The 15762-nt window shown below is 54.8% G+C and overlaps 2 protein-coding genes across 3 annotated transcripts; one reads left to right on the top strand and one right to left on the bottom strand.

Annotated features, from left to right (window-relative positions):
- Positions 1-893: 893 nt before the first annotated feature.
- On the bottom strand, positions 894-5857 carry COPE (COPI coat complex subunit epsilon). The gene is made up of 10 exons (XM_061349509.1): positions 5726-5857; positions 5470-5532; positions 5025-5125; positions 4702-4854; positions 4254-4307; positions 3779-3860; positions 2585-2740; positions 2268-2336; positions 1725-1799; positions 894-1254 (listed from the first exon to the last, which is right to left on the bottom strand). Exons 1-10 carry the CDS (start codon positions 5840-5842, stop codon positions 1207-1209), a joined length of 918 nt encoding a protein of 305 aa, XP_061205493.1. The 5' UTR covers positions 5843-5857; the 3' UTR covers positions 894-1206.
- A 185-nt stretch (positions 5858-6042) lies between these two features.
- On the top strand, positions 6043-11477 carry DDX49 (DEAD-box helicase 49). 2 transcript variants are annotated; one of them, XR_009725859.1, is made up of 13 exons: positions 6043-6165; positions 6254-6377; positions 6455-6540; positions 7281-7402; positions 7497-7684; positions 7803-7943; positions 8481-8556; positions 8640-8716; positions 9150-9247; positions 9566-9640; positions 10232-10320; positions 10667-10867; positions 11002-11127. XR_009725859.1 is itself a non-coding variant. In XM_061356042.1 (13 exons), the coding sequence occupies exons 1-13, from the start codon at positions 6051-6053 to the stop codon at positions 11188-11190; spliced, it is 1452 nt and encodes a 483-aa protein (XP_061212026.1). In that variant the 5' UTR covers positions 6043-6050; the 3' UTR covers positions 11191-11477. The 2 variants fall into 2 exon arrangements, 1 of the variants encoding a protein (XP_061212026.1); XM_061356042.1 differs by having other exon boundaries at positions 10667-10738; positions 11002-11477.
- Positions 11478-15762: the final 4285 nt, after the last annotated feature.

The raw sequence follows: 15762 nt of genomic DNA, 5'->3' as shown, positions 1-15762 counted from the left end.
GAAAATACCAACTCGTTCCTCTCAGGGGCCCAAACACCCTGTTCCCCTCCTGCCAGGGACAGCGCTGGCTCCTGCTGCCCCTTGCTTTTATTGTTTATGTTTTTAAGTCAATTTATCATGGCCCATCAAGTGGATAATGGCTGCCCCGGACACAGAAGCCCCTTTCACAGCTCCCTCAGACAGCTCTACAAAGGAAACATTCATCCAGGCCCGGAGCAGGAATAACCCCTCAGTGAAAATAGCTGCTGGCTAAACCCCCAAGGAGAGACAATGAGCCCTTTCAGAGCAAGCAGGCGAGGTGGGCACAAAGGAAACGTCATCAGCCACATTCAGAGTGTAGCACAAACCCCTCTTCTCCCCCTCCACAGAGGCAACCCAAATGGTAATTCAGAAGATAATTCAAACATCAGAGGTCAGGAGGTCCCAACCGAGGGTTCTGCTCAGACTCTGGGCTCTGCATGGTGGCTACAGCAGCACTGTCCTGTGAACAGCAGGCAGGAGCCACAGCACACACACAGTCACGTTATGTTCCACAGCCACCACACCTGCAGAAGTGAGCAGTGACCTCCATGTGTACCACAGGAGGTACTTCCCTGGCTCCACAGACGAGCTGCTGCATTTTACCAATGTAAGATTAAGGCTGAGCCTATTACAATGGGATTAGCGTTATTCTGGGGAAGGTTTCTCTCTCACCAGCAGTAACCCCAGCAGCAGAGTGTGCTTCTTCCAGTGGAAATGTTAAAGGAGGAGTCATCAGTCAGCCTGGAAGATCCATAATTCAGGATTCATCCATGTACTGAATGCAGGTGTTTAAAATTAACCTTCATACTCTTCCCACATCAGTCCAGATGACAGGGCTCGGTCCTAGGGTGGAATTACTTGAATTCCAGAAATTAAGGACCCAGAAAAGGCTTTATTAGGAATGTTTAAGGTACAGCGTGGCACACTCCTGATTCTCACTGTAGTTTAAACAGAGTTCAGGACTCAGGTAAGCCAGAGCACAGGCTTTGCAGCTACCAAATTCAAGTAGCTACGTGTTCTATGCAGCTTTAACAGCATCTCACTGGACTGCGAGACCCTCCCCACGGGGAGAGAAGGCAGACAACTTGCAGAGAGCGTTTTTCTGTGTTACCACGGAGTTTTTTGCACATCAACCCCAGTTCCCAAGGTACCAGAGAGCAGGTCTGCAGCCTCCTTTCCCTCTCCTCAGGCGCTGGGGGCGTACTGCACAGCCAACCGGTCAAAGTCGTTCTCCTTCAAACCAGAAACAGGAACAGAATGAATAAACCTTGAACTTTACTGGAGGGGCTGAAGAGAACACCACCAGCACAGCTCACTAAGGCAACAGGAATTCTAAGCAGCAAGATTACCTGTCTCAGTTATCAATTGTTTTCATTTTGTTCCATTTTCCCTTAATCCCTCTTTCTCCCTGCCCAGAAGGATGTTTCCTCTATTTAAGCACAAAATCTCACGTAACAAGATTAAGAACCCACATGTCATTCTTTCAAGATATGACCATTTGGCTCCTCTGTTTAACATCTGGCTTGTGGCTCCCAATATCTTCTACAAGGGCTAGGAAATTCACTGTGATAAGTGATGTGCCAGAGAAACAGCAGTGACCCTCCCCCTGCAGTCAGGTTTGCTGGTAAAGAATCCACTTGCCCCATCAGAGACTGGTATGAGGCGTGATAAATTCCATTTTGTATTAGAGAGGAACCTTGTACCTTTGCCTGATACTCCTTTATGAATGGATGATTCTTATGTGCATCTTTCAGCTGTGACAAATAGCGATTCGTAACCTGATGGGATGAGAGAAGTTTCAGTATTAACAGGAGGAGAAGCAAAGAGTTTCAAACATCACATTTCAATGTGGTTATTTACCCGATTTTCTCAGTGTCCCAAACATAAGCAGCCCCAGTTAAAACCAGTAAGAACTGGGCATACCCTGTGCTTAAAAATTAGACCTTAAATGGTGGGCTCAAGAGAATAGTCAGTGAGGACTGAACTCGGAATTCAAGCCATTTCTTTTCCACCCAGGTCTTCCTCTCAAGTCCACCCCTCTGTTTGCAGCATCTGTATTTCCACAAACACTTTATGGAAGATGGGAGCTCCCCACACTCCAGAACTGTTCTGCTTTGTTAATGCTGATCCTGATGAGAGCTGCAAGCCCAAGCAAAGTTACAAGCCCTCAGAGCACAGACCCTGCCCACAGCAGCATGAGCAGGTCGACTGTATCTGCTTGGTGAGTACAGTAAAACAGGCCTCACCTCTGGGGGTTTGCCCAAGTGCTGTGACAGGACCACGAAGTTGATCAGGGTCTCAGGATGGCCACTGTCCTGCAAACAAGAGCAACCATCTGATTCACAGCAACAAACGGTACCAACCAGCAGAGTTCTGCAAGAACCAGTTGTGCCCAACCTACAGCTCACTTGACTGGAAAAGGCAGATTAGAAGCAATCAAGAGCAACCACCATAGCCATATCTATCAATGTGTTGCAATGTTCATGAAGTTTAACAGTGAAGGTCATGCTGCTTTACTCTGTGTCTCCCAGAGAGCAAATCTACCTGGCAAAACCAGAAGTACCTTGTCCAGTGCCTCCTGAAGCACTCCTTCTGCATCGTCCCACTTGCCCTGGGCCATGTAGCAGGCTGCTTGCCCGTTAAGCAGCAGGAGGGTGGAGGAGCATTTGTCTGCCATCTCTTGGAAGATGTAATAAGCATCTTGTAACTTCTCACCACCCTGTGAAGGGAGGAAACAAACACCCACAGTTTCACTCCATGTTGCTAAGAAGCCTGTACGCTCTAGCCATGGCTGAAGGACCAGCACCAAGTTCATTCCTAGGGTTATAAAGCACAGGCATGGAGTGTGTCAGAACCAATGCTGGCAGCAGCTGGCATTCAGGTGGTACCACAACACATCACTGCAGAACACAGATTAAAGAAATGCAAAAATATGGAATATTAACAACTATTTAAAGGATTAAAAGATCCAAGCTTCCATTCAAACAGAAAAAGCCAACCCCTTCAGAAGAAGCACTTCAGGTGTTGGATGGATTCATGGGATTAGATTATGAATGAGATTTTTATAATTAAACACAGCTGTGGATACCTGGCTTTCCAAAAAAGCTCCAGACAGGTCCTACAGGCAGAGGTGTCCACCAGTCAGAGGTGGGATCACTTGAGGAAACTAAGACCTTAAGGAAAATCAGCTGTGCATTATGGCAAGGCAGGGGTTCAGCATGACAGATTTCCTAACAAAGCCAAGTGAACACTAGGAAGAAATCTGAACGGTACAGCAGGTTGTGTCCTGCTTAACCTTGGACTTCACTGAACTTGAGGAGACTACTTTCCAATCACTCGATGATCTGGGCTGTGTTTGGCTTTGTCTGATTCACAAACACCCTTAAAGACAGTCTGCTCTAAGCAAAGAATAACACTTCTTTCTTGGAATTTAATTGCAAGGTCTGGATGCTGGTACTGCTGCACTTGCCGTTCTATATTATAACGCTTTGTGAATTATTTAAGTGTGGTTTAGCCCCTCCCTGTGTGAGCTGAAGGCCAAGGAGCACAGATGAAAGACTGGCAATCAACCCAGGCAGTTTGTGAAGCCAGCTGTCAGTATTCTCTGTGCTTGAAGGAAGGGGAAAACAACCAGCCAGCCCAGCAACCCCCCTGCATGCTCTCCTGAAAGCATGATGTGCGAACAGCAAGCAAGAGCAAGCTGTGGAGTGATGTTTCTCCATGTTGAAGGCTAAGAATCCCCATTTCAGACACTCACAATGGCCAGGTTCACCCAGGCAGTTGCCAGCTGAGTCAGGGTTGCATCCTCATCTTGCTCCTGCATCTTTTTAAGTTCCTTGCTGCAGAAGGAGAAGTGGGAGTCACACAAGGTAAAAAAAGGCTGTGCTTTCTTCTCTCAGCTCTTCCATATAATGCCACAAACACCTCTTAGTATTTCACTGAAGCAATCCATGAAAGACTTCCCTTTTTACTTCCTTATGGGAAGCCAGAAACCCAGGACTTGAGATTCAAACCACATTCTGCTGAAGGGAGGATAAAACCTGGGGGTTCATCTCTTCCTTCAGCTGTATCCAGCTCTATTACCTCTTTTGCAGCACATCCACATCTACACACAAACTGTTCTCCCCATGGCAGGGGTTCAAATGCTGTGCCCTGGGGGAGGCTGGGTGCTGAAGATTCTCTTATCACAGCCCACCCCAGCACCATTAAGAAGCAATCAGACACAAACTTACCGAGCCAGATCAAGCCTGTCAAGCTTCAGAAGAATCTGTATCATCATGGCCATGCTGCAAGGAATAAGAGCAAAGTGATTTTCACAACTGCAGGCTTTACCTCTCCCAGTGCCCTGGGCCAAACCTCCCTGCTGTGGAGCACTAGCTCTGGGAGCAGGGCCTGGCGCAGGGCAGCTGGCTCCATGCTCCCTCGCTGCACTGACACAGTGCTCAGCTCAGCAATTCTGAACACCCTTAAATCAATAAAGCAGGTTCTTAAGTTGCACAAGGGAGCAATAGACTTGATATGGGAAGACAAGCACCAAAACACTTCCTACTCCAAAAGGCAAACCTCAAAGGAGCTTCTCAATGGTTTCAAGGCTTTTTAGAGAAACCAGACCTCAGCCATTCATGGGGCACCTCTCCCAAGCCTCGAGAGGCTCCGTGATGCCGGCTGAGTTCCACCTACCACTCCAGGCTCTCCCCTTGGTGCAGAGTGCGCAGAGCCGCGTCCGGGTTCTTGTCATGGAAATAGATGGAAGCAGCCATCAGCAAGAAGGTGGTATTGGCCACATCAACGCTTTTGGCCATTTTCTTGTCCAAATCAGCAACAATTGCATCCCTGTGAAGAGCAAGGGTGATCACTAAGCACCCTGACAACTCCGAGCTTGAGACTGACTGGAAAACCTCCTAAAAACCCCAATAAAGACCACACTGCTACAAGAAGCTTTCCACATGGAAGCAGATTCCTCATAGGACAGCGCTCAAGGTCCAGCTTCTTATCAGTCTTACCTCTGACTCTCATTTGAAAGATACTCTGCAAACATCCTCACTGCCTGGAGCTCAGGACTAGCATTGGCTTTAATTTCATCCAGGACAACGCCGTATTTCCTCTGTGAAAGGCAACAAAGATAAAGCTGTGACTCTGAGAGCACAGGGCACACCTGTTAACCTTAAACCTCAGTGAGAACAACCCGAATAGCCAATTTCTGCTTTACAGCTCACATCAGGCTCTACAAACACAGCCAAACTCCATAGGCCTGACCACCCAAAGAGGCCCCACGGGCTCATGCTGAGCCCGCCCGCACTGCACTGCAGTCACAGCTGTACCAGTGCCAGGGAATGTGTTATTTCCAGTGCTCAAGGAAGAACTGCTCCCGAATTGGGCAAGGCTGAACTCGGGTTCACACGCTCCAGCCAGGTTATCCCGAGGCAAACGCAGCACTCACAGCCTCACCTGGGCAATGTAGGCTCGGAACAAGAACACGTCCCTCTCCACTTCCTTCTCTGGGTTGGACGGCTGAAGGAACGACAGCAAACAAGAAATGCTCTCAGGGACCTGCACAGCCATAACCCGACCCCACAGGAGACACCCTCATCCACACACACCGAACACAGCCAGGGACGAAAGGCCCTCGAGGAGCCTCACGTCGGCGCCTTCACCCGCCAGGGCGGCCGGGCCGGGGACAGGCACGGCCCCGCCTCACACGTACCTTGACGCGCTGCGCCTCATTGATGGCGGCCTGGTAGGCCCCGATGTAGAAGCTGTTCTTCACGTCGAAGAGCTCGTCCCCATCCCCGCCCTGCCCGGCGGAGCCCGCGGCCGCCATTGCCCCCTCAGACACGTCTCCGGAAGCAGCTGCGCCGCGGAGGCTGCCGGGAGCCGCGGTCTCCATGGCAATCCCCGCGCCAGCCAATAGACATTTCAGGAGGTTTTAACGTCACCAGAGCGCCGGAAGCGGCTGGGTGGGATGAGCAGCCAATGAGCAGCGGGCGTGCGCGCTGACGTAGTGACAGAGCGCCGGTGGCGGCGGTGTCATGGCGGAGTTCCGTGCGCTGGGCCTGGCGCCGTGGCTGGCGGAGCAGGCCCGGCAGGTGGGGCTGGTGCGGCCCACGCCGGTGCAGGCCGCCTGCATCCCGCCCGCGCTGCAGGGTGAGCCCGGAGCCCCCCGGACCCGCGCCCCCCGCCGCCAGCGCCGCCCCCTCACCGGCTCCTTCCTTCCCTCCCTCCCTCCCCGCAGGCCGCGACTGCCTGGGCTGCGCCAAGACCGGCAGCGGGAAGACGGCGGCCTTCGTGCTGCCCGTGCTGCAGGCGCTCTCCGAGGACCCCTACGGCATCTTCTGCCTCGTGCTGACCCCCACCAGGTACGTGCTCCAGGGACCCAGCCCCCGCGGTACCCGGCCCCGGCCAGGCCGCGTCTCACGGCGCTCCTCCCCGGCAGGGAACTGGCGTACCAGATCGCCGAGCAGTTCCGCGTCCTGGGGAAGCCCCTCGGCCTGAAGGACTGCGTGGTGGTGGGCGGCCTGGGTGAGTGCTGCTGCGCGGGGCGGAGCCACTGCCCTGTCCCTCTGGCCCCTCCGTGGGCAGGTCGTTAACGAGCAGAGTCCTGCGGAGCTTCTCCTTCCACACGTGCTGAGGAGCTGCGATCCAGCACCCAGGGCAGTGGAGGCGGGGGGGATGAGGAGGGTGAAGTTTTCCAGCTTCACAGAGGGAAGCACAAAATGGTTTGGGTTGGAAAGGACCTTAAGATCATCCAGTTCCAATCCCCCTGCCATGGGCAGGGACACCTCAAACTAAACCATGGCACCCAAGGCTCTGTCCAACCTGGCCTTGAACACTGCCAGGGATGGAGCATTCAAAACCTCCATGGACAACCCATTCCAGTGCCTCACCACCCTCACAGTAAAGAATTTCCTCCTTATATCCAATCTAAACTTCCCCTGTTTAAGTTTGAACCCATCACCCCTTGTCCTATCACTACAGTCCCTAATGAAGAGTCCCTCCCCAGCATCCCTATAGGCCCCCTTCAGATACTGGAAGCTGCTATGAGGTCTCCACACAGCCTTCTCTTCTCCAGGCTGAACAGCCTCAACTTTCTCAGCCAATCTTCATATGGGAGGTGCTCCAGCCCCTGCTCATCCTCGTGGCCTCCTCTGGACTTGTTCCAACAGTTCCATGTCCTTTTTATGTTGAGGACACCAGAACTGCGCACAATACTCCAAGCAGGAGCGCATGTTCCACGCTCCCCTCTGTGGGTCTCCTTGCAGACATGGTGGCACAAGCACTGGAGCTCTCCCGCAAGCCCCACGTTGTCATTGCGACGCCCGGCAGGCTGGCAGATCACCTCCGCAGCTCCAACACCTTCAGCCTTAAAAAGCTCAAGTTCTTGGTAAGGTTCTTTTCCAGCTGGGTTTTTGTGCTTTTCAGCCTCTTCCCTTCTCCACTGTACGTGTGCATGAGCTCGGGGTTTTGGCTCTGCCTAGATTATGGATGAAGCTGACCGGCTGCTGGAGCAGGGCTGTGCTGACTTCACTGCGGACCTGGAGGTGATACTGGAGGCTGTCCCAGCGCGCAGACAGACCTTGCTGTTCAGTGCCACGCTGACCGACACGCTGAAGGAGCTCCAGAGCCTGGCTGCCAACAGGCCCTTCTTCTGGGAGGCTGTGTCCGAGTCAGTGCTCACCCTCGCTACACAGAGCCCTGTTTCCTCTCTGGTTTCTTGTCTCCTCACTGTCCCTCATGGTCCAGCTTCACTTGCCCAACCGATGCTGCTGGTGCTTCCCCTCCAGGGTGCGGACAGTGGAGGAGCTGGACCAGCGGTACCTGCTGGTACCCGAGGCGGTGAAGGATGCGTATCTTGTCCACTTAGTCCAGACCTTCCAGGACGAGCACGAGGACTGGTCCATCATTATCTTTACTAAAACCTGCAAGTGAGTGGCCTTGTTCCTTGTGAGCACTCAACACAGACATTTCTGCTTGAGATTCCAAGCCTGTGCTGTGTCGGGTGTTAGGCTGGGGTGGTGTTTGCTTCCATAGTCTGCTGGGTAGAGAAACACCTTTTCCTTTGAGCAGTTTGGGGCTGAAGGGCCACCCAAAACAAGTAGCATTCCAGGAGGTCAAGCTGCTTTACCTCTCTGCATCTTCTTTTCCTCCTGCTGATGGATAATGGGAAAGGGATGGGGCAGACAGCCCTGTCTGCATCCCAGTGCTGCTGCTCCCTTCCTTCGGGTGGTTCAGGTGACTGGGATGGAGCCCTGGAGCTGGTGACATTCCCCTGAGTGCAAGGGGAAACCAGTCCCACTGCTGGGGTGAGCAGGTGTGGAGTGGGGATCCTGTGCCCTGCCTCTGTCACAGCGCTGTGGTGGTTACTTGTGTGAGGGCTTCTGAAGGAGCCCAGCTCTGTCCTGCTCCAGCAGCTCCACGTTTCCCTGGGATATTCTGATTCAGTTACTGGTTTTTCCTTCAAGGGACTGCCAGGTCCTGAACATGATGCTCAGGAAATACAACTTCCCCTCTGTAGCTCTGCATTCCATGATGAAACAGGTGGGTGATGGACAGACCTGGGAGAGGGATGTTCAAGTCCTCCTGGGTCACAGTGTCCCCCATACAGGCTTTTCTCTTGGCAGCGGCAGCGATTTGCAGCTTTAGCGAAGTTCAAGTCCAGCATCTTCAAGATTCTCATTGCCACTGATGTTGCTGCCAGGTAAGGGAAAACCACAGTCTCTGTTGCCTGCTTTTGAAGTGCCAGAACTGCTGTGGAGATTTGGCTCTGGTTAGCAAGTGGAGAGCTTTATAATCCCCCATTTGGGTAGGATGGGGTTGTAGAACGTCTCAGAGCTGTGTTTTGGAGCCCACTTGTGCAGTGGAGCTCTGATCCTGGCTTGTTTTGCTGCAGTGAGGGGTTGTGTTCTAGCAGGAGAATGGTTTCTGTGATCTCTGGGTCAAGGAGGGAGCAGTGGGCTAGGAGGTGATGCTGTGCTCTGTCATTGTTGGAGAGCTGCAGGAGGAGTTTGTCCTAGAACCAGCCAGTGAAGAGGACATCCATGGGGCCTGGGGAGAAAGCAGAGGACAGGGATTCAAACTGCTTGTATTAAAGCAGCGTTTCCCCACTTCTGTTCTCCTCCCCTGTGCTGCAGAGGCTTGGACATTCCTGCAGTCCAGGTTGTCATCAACCACAACACTCCCGGCCTGCCCAAGATCTACATTCACCGTGTTGGCCGGACAGCGCGTGCGGGTGAGCAGGGAAAGCTGAGTGCCCTTTGCTGCCTGAAACTGGGATCCCAGGGCTGGGCTGAGCCTGGAGCAGGGACAGGGAGGCAGCAGTGCAGTAGCAGTGCAGTCTGGTCAGGCAGTGCCAGAGCTGCTAGCCCTGGCTCAGCATCCTGCCTTAAGGCTGCAGTGCTGCCTGCAGAGCAAACAGAGACCCTTCTGTGTGCCCCACGAGCAGACTGCAGCAGGGCAGACTCATGGGGGCAATGGAATTTGGCATGGGTTAGGCTTCATCTCCCTCTGCTCAACAACATTCACATCTCACTGTGTTTTCACCATGCAGGCCGGAAAGGAATGGCCATCACACTGGTGACACAGTATGACATCCATCTTGTGCATGCTATTGAGGAAGAAATCAGTAAGTAGAGCATCATTAACACTCCTAAAATGTGGGATCGTGTGTGTTCCTTTGTGCTCATGGTGCTTGCAGTGCTGATTTCATCTGTGAAGAGCGATCCAGAGCATCAGTGTGAAAATGGTTTCTCTTCCCTGTGTTGCTAAGGCTTGGAAAAGAGCAGGAGCATCAGCAAAGCATCAGCTTTGATTCTGCTCAAGTGCATCAGGCATGAATGGGTTTGTCTTCCTGCTATTCCTAGTGGAGGAAAACCAGTGGCTGGGCTCTCTGTAACCTTGTTATTGAAGCAGCCAGCTTCTTCCTTACTCCCTTGCTACTGCGACTGCAGATGTGGACAAAAAGGACCCATGCTTTGCATAGCTTCAGAATTCATAGTTTTTGAGGAATGAGACCTAATAAATGCAGCACCTTGTGCTATGGGGAATTGTAGTCAGAGGGGAGGATTTGATCTTTGTTGTAAGGCTGAAGAAGTCAGTGATCACAGTGTGTGCCAACAGTCCCACCTCTGATCACTGAGTGGGGTTTGACCAGTTGAGAATCTGCTCCTGGATTTTGCACCCAAGCCTGGTCTGTGAATGTCTCACCCTGATTCAGAGCTGAAGCTGCAGGAGTTCTCTGTGGAGGAGAAGTTTGTGCTCGACATCCTCACCCAAGTGAACGTCACCAGGAGGGAATGTGAAATTGTAAGTGTGCAAACGTGAAGCCCCTGTGTTCAGAGGACTGGGGAGCTTGGGCAACCGGGAGGTTCATCCCAGCCTAAGGGGTGGCTCTGGCCGTGCAGCTTTGCTCTTGAGCACATAACTAAGAGTTGCTGGTCCTTTTTCTAGTGGAAGCACCTGGGGGGGTTGTTTTAGTGATTTTCCCTATGTTTGGTCTGTTACTGCACATTCTTGCTGCTGAGCGTTGAGGCTGGTGCTCCAGGGGCTGCCAGATGTGTGCACAGCAGCAAGGTGCTGCTCACCCTGTACAGCTCCATGGCAGATTTGATGCTTGGTTACTGATTGCTCTCTTGTATTTGTGCTTTGACAGGAACTGGAGGGAATGGATTTTGATGAGAAGAAAGAGATAAATAAGCGGAAACAAATGATCCTTGAGGGGAAGGTGAGAGTTGCTGCTGTATAAACTGCTGTGATCAGTAGCTGGGATGCTGCCATCAGTGGCAGCGCCTCCCTCACTGCTGTGCTGTCTCTGCCTCACTCCCTTCAGGGTGGTGAAGCTTTATCTTAAAAGGTGACTGATACTAAGAAGTGCCCTGGAGTCGTGTCTGACTTGTGCAGCCTGCTTGGTCATGGGCTTCTAGGAGAGGCAAAGGGGCTGCCACTGGCCCTGGGCATGTCACTGTGTCCTGCCGTTTGCCATTGCAGGATCCAGATCTGGAGGCCAAAAGGAAGGCAGAGCTAGCCAAGATCAAGAAGAAGAACAAGCAGTGCCGTGAGAAGGTGCAGCAGGTCCTGCAGAGGAGGAAGCAGCTGCAGCTGAAGAGGAAACTGCAGAAGAAGATGGAGCGGCGCAACAGGCGCGTGAAGGAAGAGGAAGAACAGCCCTCGGCCTGACTTGCTTGGCTCGGACTGCCCTGATGTTGCTGCTGCTTTGGGAATGCTGGGACTTAATGTGTTTTAATGTGGACACTTCTGACCTGACACTGTTGGGAAGGTGGGAGAGGGGAGAAGAGAAGCCTCCATAAACCAGCTTGTTGGCACAAGGCCTCCCCGGCAGGCTGGCTCTGTCTCCTGGAGCAGTGTCTGTCAAGAGCACGTTTCCTTCCTCCACCAGAGGTGAGGCCAGACCTGAGCTCTTGGTGACGTGAAGGGAAATGAAGCTCCTCTGCCTCTTCCCCCTCTGTTCAGTCCCTGCTCTTTCCCTTCCCAGGGCTGCTGCTTGCTGCTCACAGTGTTTGTAGCAACAGATTCTCCCCTGAGCCAGTATCTAAAAATACTGCAACAAAATGAGCTCAGCCCCTGCCTGTGCCACAGCCTGGAGTTTTCCAAGAGGGAAATCCCTGGAGCACAGGGAGAGGTTGGGCTGTGGGGCTGGGCCTGGGGTCTTGGGCTAATTCTGCTTTATGCATTGCAGGGACCAGGTTGCTCCAAGCCCCTGTGTCCAACCTGGCCTTGAGCACTGCCAGGGATGGGGCAGCCACAGCTTCTCTGGGCACCCTGTGCCAGCGCCTCAGCACCCTCACAGGGAAGAGCTTCTGCCTAAGAGCTCAGCTCAGTCTCCCCTCGGGCAGGTTCAAGCCATTCCCCTTGGCCTGTCCCTACATTCCTTGTCCCAAGCCCCTCTCCAGGTTTCCTGCAGCCCCTTTAGGCACTGGAGCTGCTCTAAGGTCTCCCCTTCAGGAGCCTTCTCTGCTCCAGGCTGACCCAGCCCAGCTCTCTCAGCCTGGCTGCAGAGCAGAGCATCTTTGAGGCCCTTTTTCCACTCTCCTCTGTAGGTTTCCCCGTGTCATTTGCATCATGTTTGGAACAGGAGCTTGGTTGGGCTGGAGGGGGCAGAGCTCTCCTAAGAAACGGCTGTGATTCCCTAAGGAGACAGAACTTGCAATCTCCGAGCAGCTCAGACCAACCCTGCTCTGATGTCAGGTTTGATCCTTGCTGCCTTCTTTAACATTTAAGAGCTTCCTCTGACTTGAGACCGGGGATCTGCTATTTCTGGCTCTGGCTTACAGAAATAGTTCCTCTGCTCAGTGCCCAAATAAATCCAAGTGAGCGGCTGGGTGACTTTCCTGAACACAGAGGGGAGCTGTGGGACCTCAGGGGAGGGCAGCAGCCCTGGTGTAGGCAAACAGCGTGGAGCTAAGGTGGGGTTTATGCTAAGAGATGAGCTGGGGAAGGATTGAGCTCCCTGAGGCTGTTGCATCCTTCAGTCCCTTCCTGCAGCCTGAGCACAGCTCCTCTCCCGGAGCGTGCAGTCCCTTTGCCTGGCTGCAGCATGAGCACAGTGAGGCCTTGCAGAGGAAAGCTGGTGCTTCATAGGATCATAGAATAGTTCGGGTTGGAAAGGACCTCAAGATCATCAAGTTCCAACCCCCCCTGCCATGGGCAGGGACACCTCGCTCTAAACCGTATTACCCAAGGCCTCATCCAAGCTGGCCTTCCCTGGGGAAGCTCCCACAGCCGGGCACTGCAGGGTCTCCTGGTGCCTTCAGGCCATGCAGGGAGTGGTGCTGGGGCCCATGGGGCTCCATCTCCCTGATGGGCAGCAGGCAGGATGGAGGTGCTGCTCCCGGGGTTCCTTTGTCCTGCTGAGTGCCCTCTGGGAAGGAGAAGCTCTTGGAGCACAGCTCCCTGTCACCAGTGCAGGTTTGTGTGGGGCTGATGCTCTGTGCATGCTAAAGGCTGCCCCACACTGAAGTGAGGGGCGAGCCTGGCAGCTGCAGGTTAACAAAGCCCCCCCCTGGGCCAGGCTGCTGCCTTCCTGCACAGGGCATCCTCGGTGCCCTGACCCGGCTGCCTGCAGCCTTGGCTTCATCCTGTGCGGGTTGTGACACAGGGGCTTTGATCAAGTCTTGAGGCTTTTAACACCTCCTGCCTGGGAGCAGCCTTCCCTGGGCAGAAGGGCTGGGTGCTGGGAAGAGCTTTGTGAGAGACAATTCTGCCTTCAGAGCAGCAGTTCGGGGAGTGGCCAAGGAGGAAAAGAGGCTGCTGCAGGAGCTGGGATGTGGCAAAATGCCCCGAATTCCCAGATGAGGAATTCCCATCTTTCCCAAGGCGAAAGGCCGTTGGGGGCGTTTCTGTACCTGCCTCAGCACTGCCCCCAGGTAGGGTATTGCATTGTGGGGTCTCCAGGCCTCGCCACAGCCCTGTGGGATCTGGGAATGGAAGGGTTCCCTTCCCATCACAGGGGACTGGGGCTGGGAGCTCCCCCTCTGCCGGTGCCCGGAGCAGGCAGCGGATCCCGGCCTCTCCCGCAGCTCCTCTGCTGAACCTTCACCTTCCCAAAGCTCTCCCCTGCTGCTGGAGCTCCTTGGCTGAGCGCACCCCACGCAGGGCTCGCCTGCAGCTGCCCCCACTTGGGCCTTCGCCCTGCCCCTGAGCTCCTGGATCCTCCCTGCCAGCACCGGAGCGGGACAGAGGGCAGGAACACCTGGATCCCTGCTCTGCCCCCTGTGAGCCCATCCTGCGGGACACCTCTGGGAGCAGCAGCCTCTGCTCTGCCCTGGCAAAGGGAAGCGCTGAGCGCAGCACCAGCCCCTCGCAGTGGCTCATCCCCATCCCTTCGTCTCTGCGCAGCCCTTCCCGTTATCATCCTTGTATTCCCAAGGCTGTGCTGCTCCCACACTGAGACCACACTCGTGCCGCCAGTCTCTAGGCTCAGGCACTGTTTTCATCTGCTCTGACAAGGTCTGGACATCAATATCTCTGTATGCCTGTGAGGCTGCAGTGAAATGCGAGCTGTGAGCTGCCTGCTGGGATCTGAAACCCTGTTAGCCCAGCACCAGCTGAAACAGAAGGCAGAGACTATGACAGCATCCTGCCTTGGTGTGCAAGCAGGGCCTGGGGTAAACAAGCCAGCAGCAGGGCGAGGAGCTGCCCTGCTCCCTCTGGAGCACAGGCTGCAGGATGGGCTCCGTGGGAAATGGGTGACAATTCCCTTCTGGGGCAGCCTACACAAGCCCCAGTGAGCCACACAGGTGCCACGTGCCCTGGAGTAGCTGCTGCTGCAGACCACGGCCCCCTCCCTGCACAGCACGGGCACGGAGGGGATGCCATGGGGACGGAGGTGATGCCATGGGGATGGAGGTGATGCCATGGGGACGGAGGGGATGCCATGGGGACGGAGGGGATGCCATGGGGACGGAGGTGATGCCATGGGGACGGAGGTGATGCCATGGGGACGGAGGGGATGCCATGGGGACGGAGGTGATGCCATGGGGATGGAGGGGATGCCATGGGGACGGAGGTGATGCCATGGGGATGGAGGGGACGCCATGGGGACGGAGGGGATGCCATGGGGACGGAGGTGGTGGCAGCCTCCGGCCCGTTCCACCTGGCACCTTTCCACCGCTGCAGCTGAGAGCAGCATCCAAGGAAACGGAATTTGGCCCCTGGGATTCCCCCTTCCCAGGCTGATGCCCCACAGAGCCCAGGGAGCGGGGGAAGCAAACGGTGTGAGCTGATGAGCATGCAGGGGTCGCCCCTTTGGATCACGGTTGCTGGAGCTGCCTCCTCTCTTGTACCTTCCTCTCAACACAGGGGGCTCATTTCCAGGGTTACCCCGGCTGCTGCTTGCTTGGCAGGGCGGGCGGAGGGCGCTGCCGGAGGGGGCAGGCCCGGCGCAGAGGTGATGGGTGCCGCAGCCCCTGTTCTTTCCCCCGGAGCAGGAGCTGCCTTCACAGACGAGCTCCGATCCCCAGGAGCCGCCCCGGGACAGGGAGCTGCGAACCCCGCTGGGACCGCGCACTTCTCGCTGTGCTCATTCCCCAGCGCACGGCGCTGATGCCTTCCCTGGTGCTCAGTGTGTGCACGGCCGTGTCCCGCTCCCAGCCTGGGCTGCCGGGGGGAACCAGCCCATTTCTGCACTAAAAACAACCCCTCCCCTGCTCCAGTGATGCTGCAGCCGGGCATGGGCGCTCACAAGGGGTTTAGCTCCCCTCCTTCTCACTAATGGTGCTCTTTAATTACTACCCCCCCAGCTCCATCCTTCGGAGGCTGCGAACCAAGCACTCGGTTGCTTTCCCTCTTAGCAAGAGGCTGTCCTCACAAAGGCACCCACAGCAGAGGCATCCTGTTAAGTAACCGACGTGAAGCACCCAGCACACGGTACCAGGGGCTCTGCAGTGGCTGCTGGGGGAGAGAAGGGGTTTTAGCTCTTGGTTAAAAGCCGCTCAGCACTTAGGGCATTAACCAGCCCGGCCTGTGCTAACCTCTTCCTGGCTTGGCTCTCTCCAGGCTCCTGTAGATGGGAGTAATTGGAGTGTGAGAGTCCTCCAGGGAGGGTAATTATGGCCTTTATGGAGGAGGAGGAGGAGGCTGCAGTGAGCTATGGCAGAGGCGGCGGTGGGGATCTGCATCCCCATCCGGGCTCTGTTAGCATCTATCAGATGGTGTTCGCATCGGGACATCCTTTCTCTGAGGCTCTGTTATTGGCACGTCCTGCAATAGCAGAGCTTCATTTCCTCTTGC

The sequence above is a fragment of the Neopsephotus bourkii genome, unplaced genomic scaffold (genome assembly GCF_033783945.1).
Source record: "Neopsephotus bourkii isolate Nb327-2 ecotype Australia unplaced genomic scaffold, CSIRO-AGI_Nbou_v1 NB_2, whole genome shotgun sequence".
Lineage (NCBI taxonomy): Eukaryota > Metazoa > Chordata > Aves > Psittaciformes > Psittacidae > Neopsephotus > Neopsephotus bourkii.
The sequence above is the reverse complement of the archived record's forward strand: the minus strand, read 5'-3'. Positions and strand labels throughout refer to the sequence as shown.

What these genes read in the sequence shown, in the direction of transcription:
- DDX49 (XM_061356042.1), top strand. Translation starts at nt 6,051, where the DNA reads ATGGCGGAGTTCCGTGCGCTGGGCCTGGCGCCGTGGCTGGCGGAGCAG. An exon ending in GCCACTGATGTTGCTGCCAG is followed by an intron (nt 8,717 to 9,149) that starts GTAAGGGAAAAC and finishes CCTGTGCTGCAG; the next exon opens with AGGCTTGGACATTCCTGCAG. An exon ending in TGCTATTGAGGAAGAAATCA is followed by an intron (nt 9,641 to 10,231) that starts GTAAGTAGAGCA and finishes ACCCTGATTCAG; the next exon opens with AGCTGAAGCTGCAGGAGTTC.
- COPE (XM_061349509.1), bottom strand. Translation starts at nt 5,842, where the DNA reads ATGGCGGCCGCGGGCTCCGCCGGGCAGGGCGGGGATGGGGACGAGCTC. An exon ending in ATGAGGCGCAGCGCGTCAAG is followed by an intron (nt 5,533 to 5,725) that starts GTACGTGTGAGG and finishes TCGTTCCTTCAG; the next exon opens with CCGTCCAACCCAGAGAAGGA. An exon ending in CAAGGGGAGAGCCTGGAGTG is followed by an intron (nt 4,308 to 4,701) that starts GTAGGTGGAACT and finishes TATTCCTTGCAG; the next exon opens with CATGGCCATGATGATACAGA.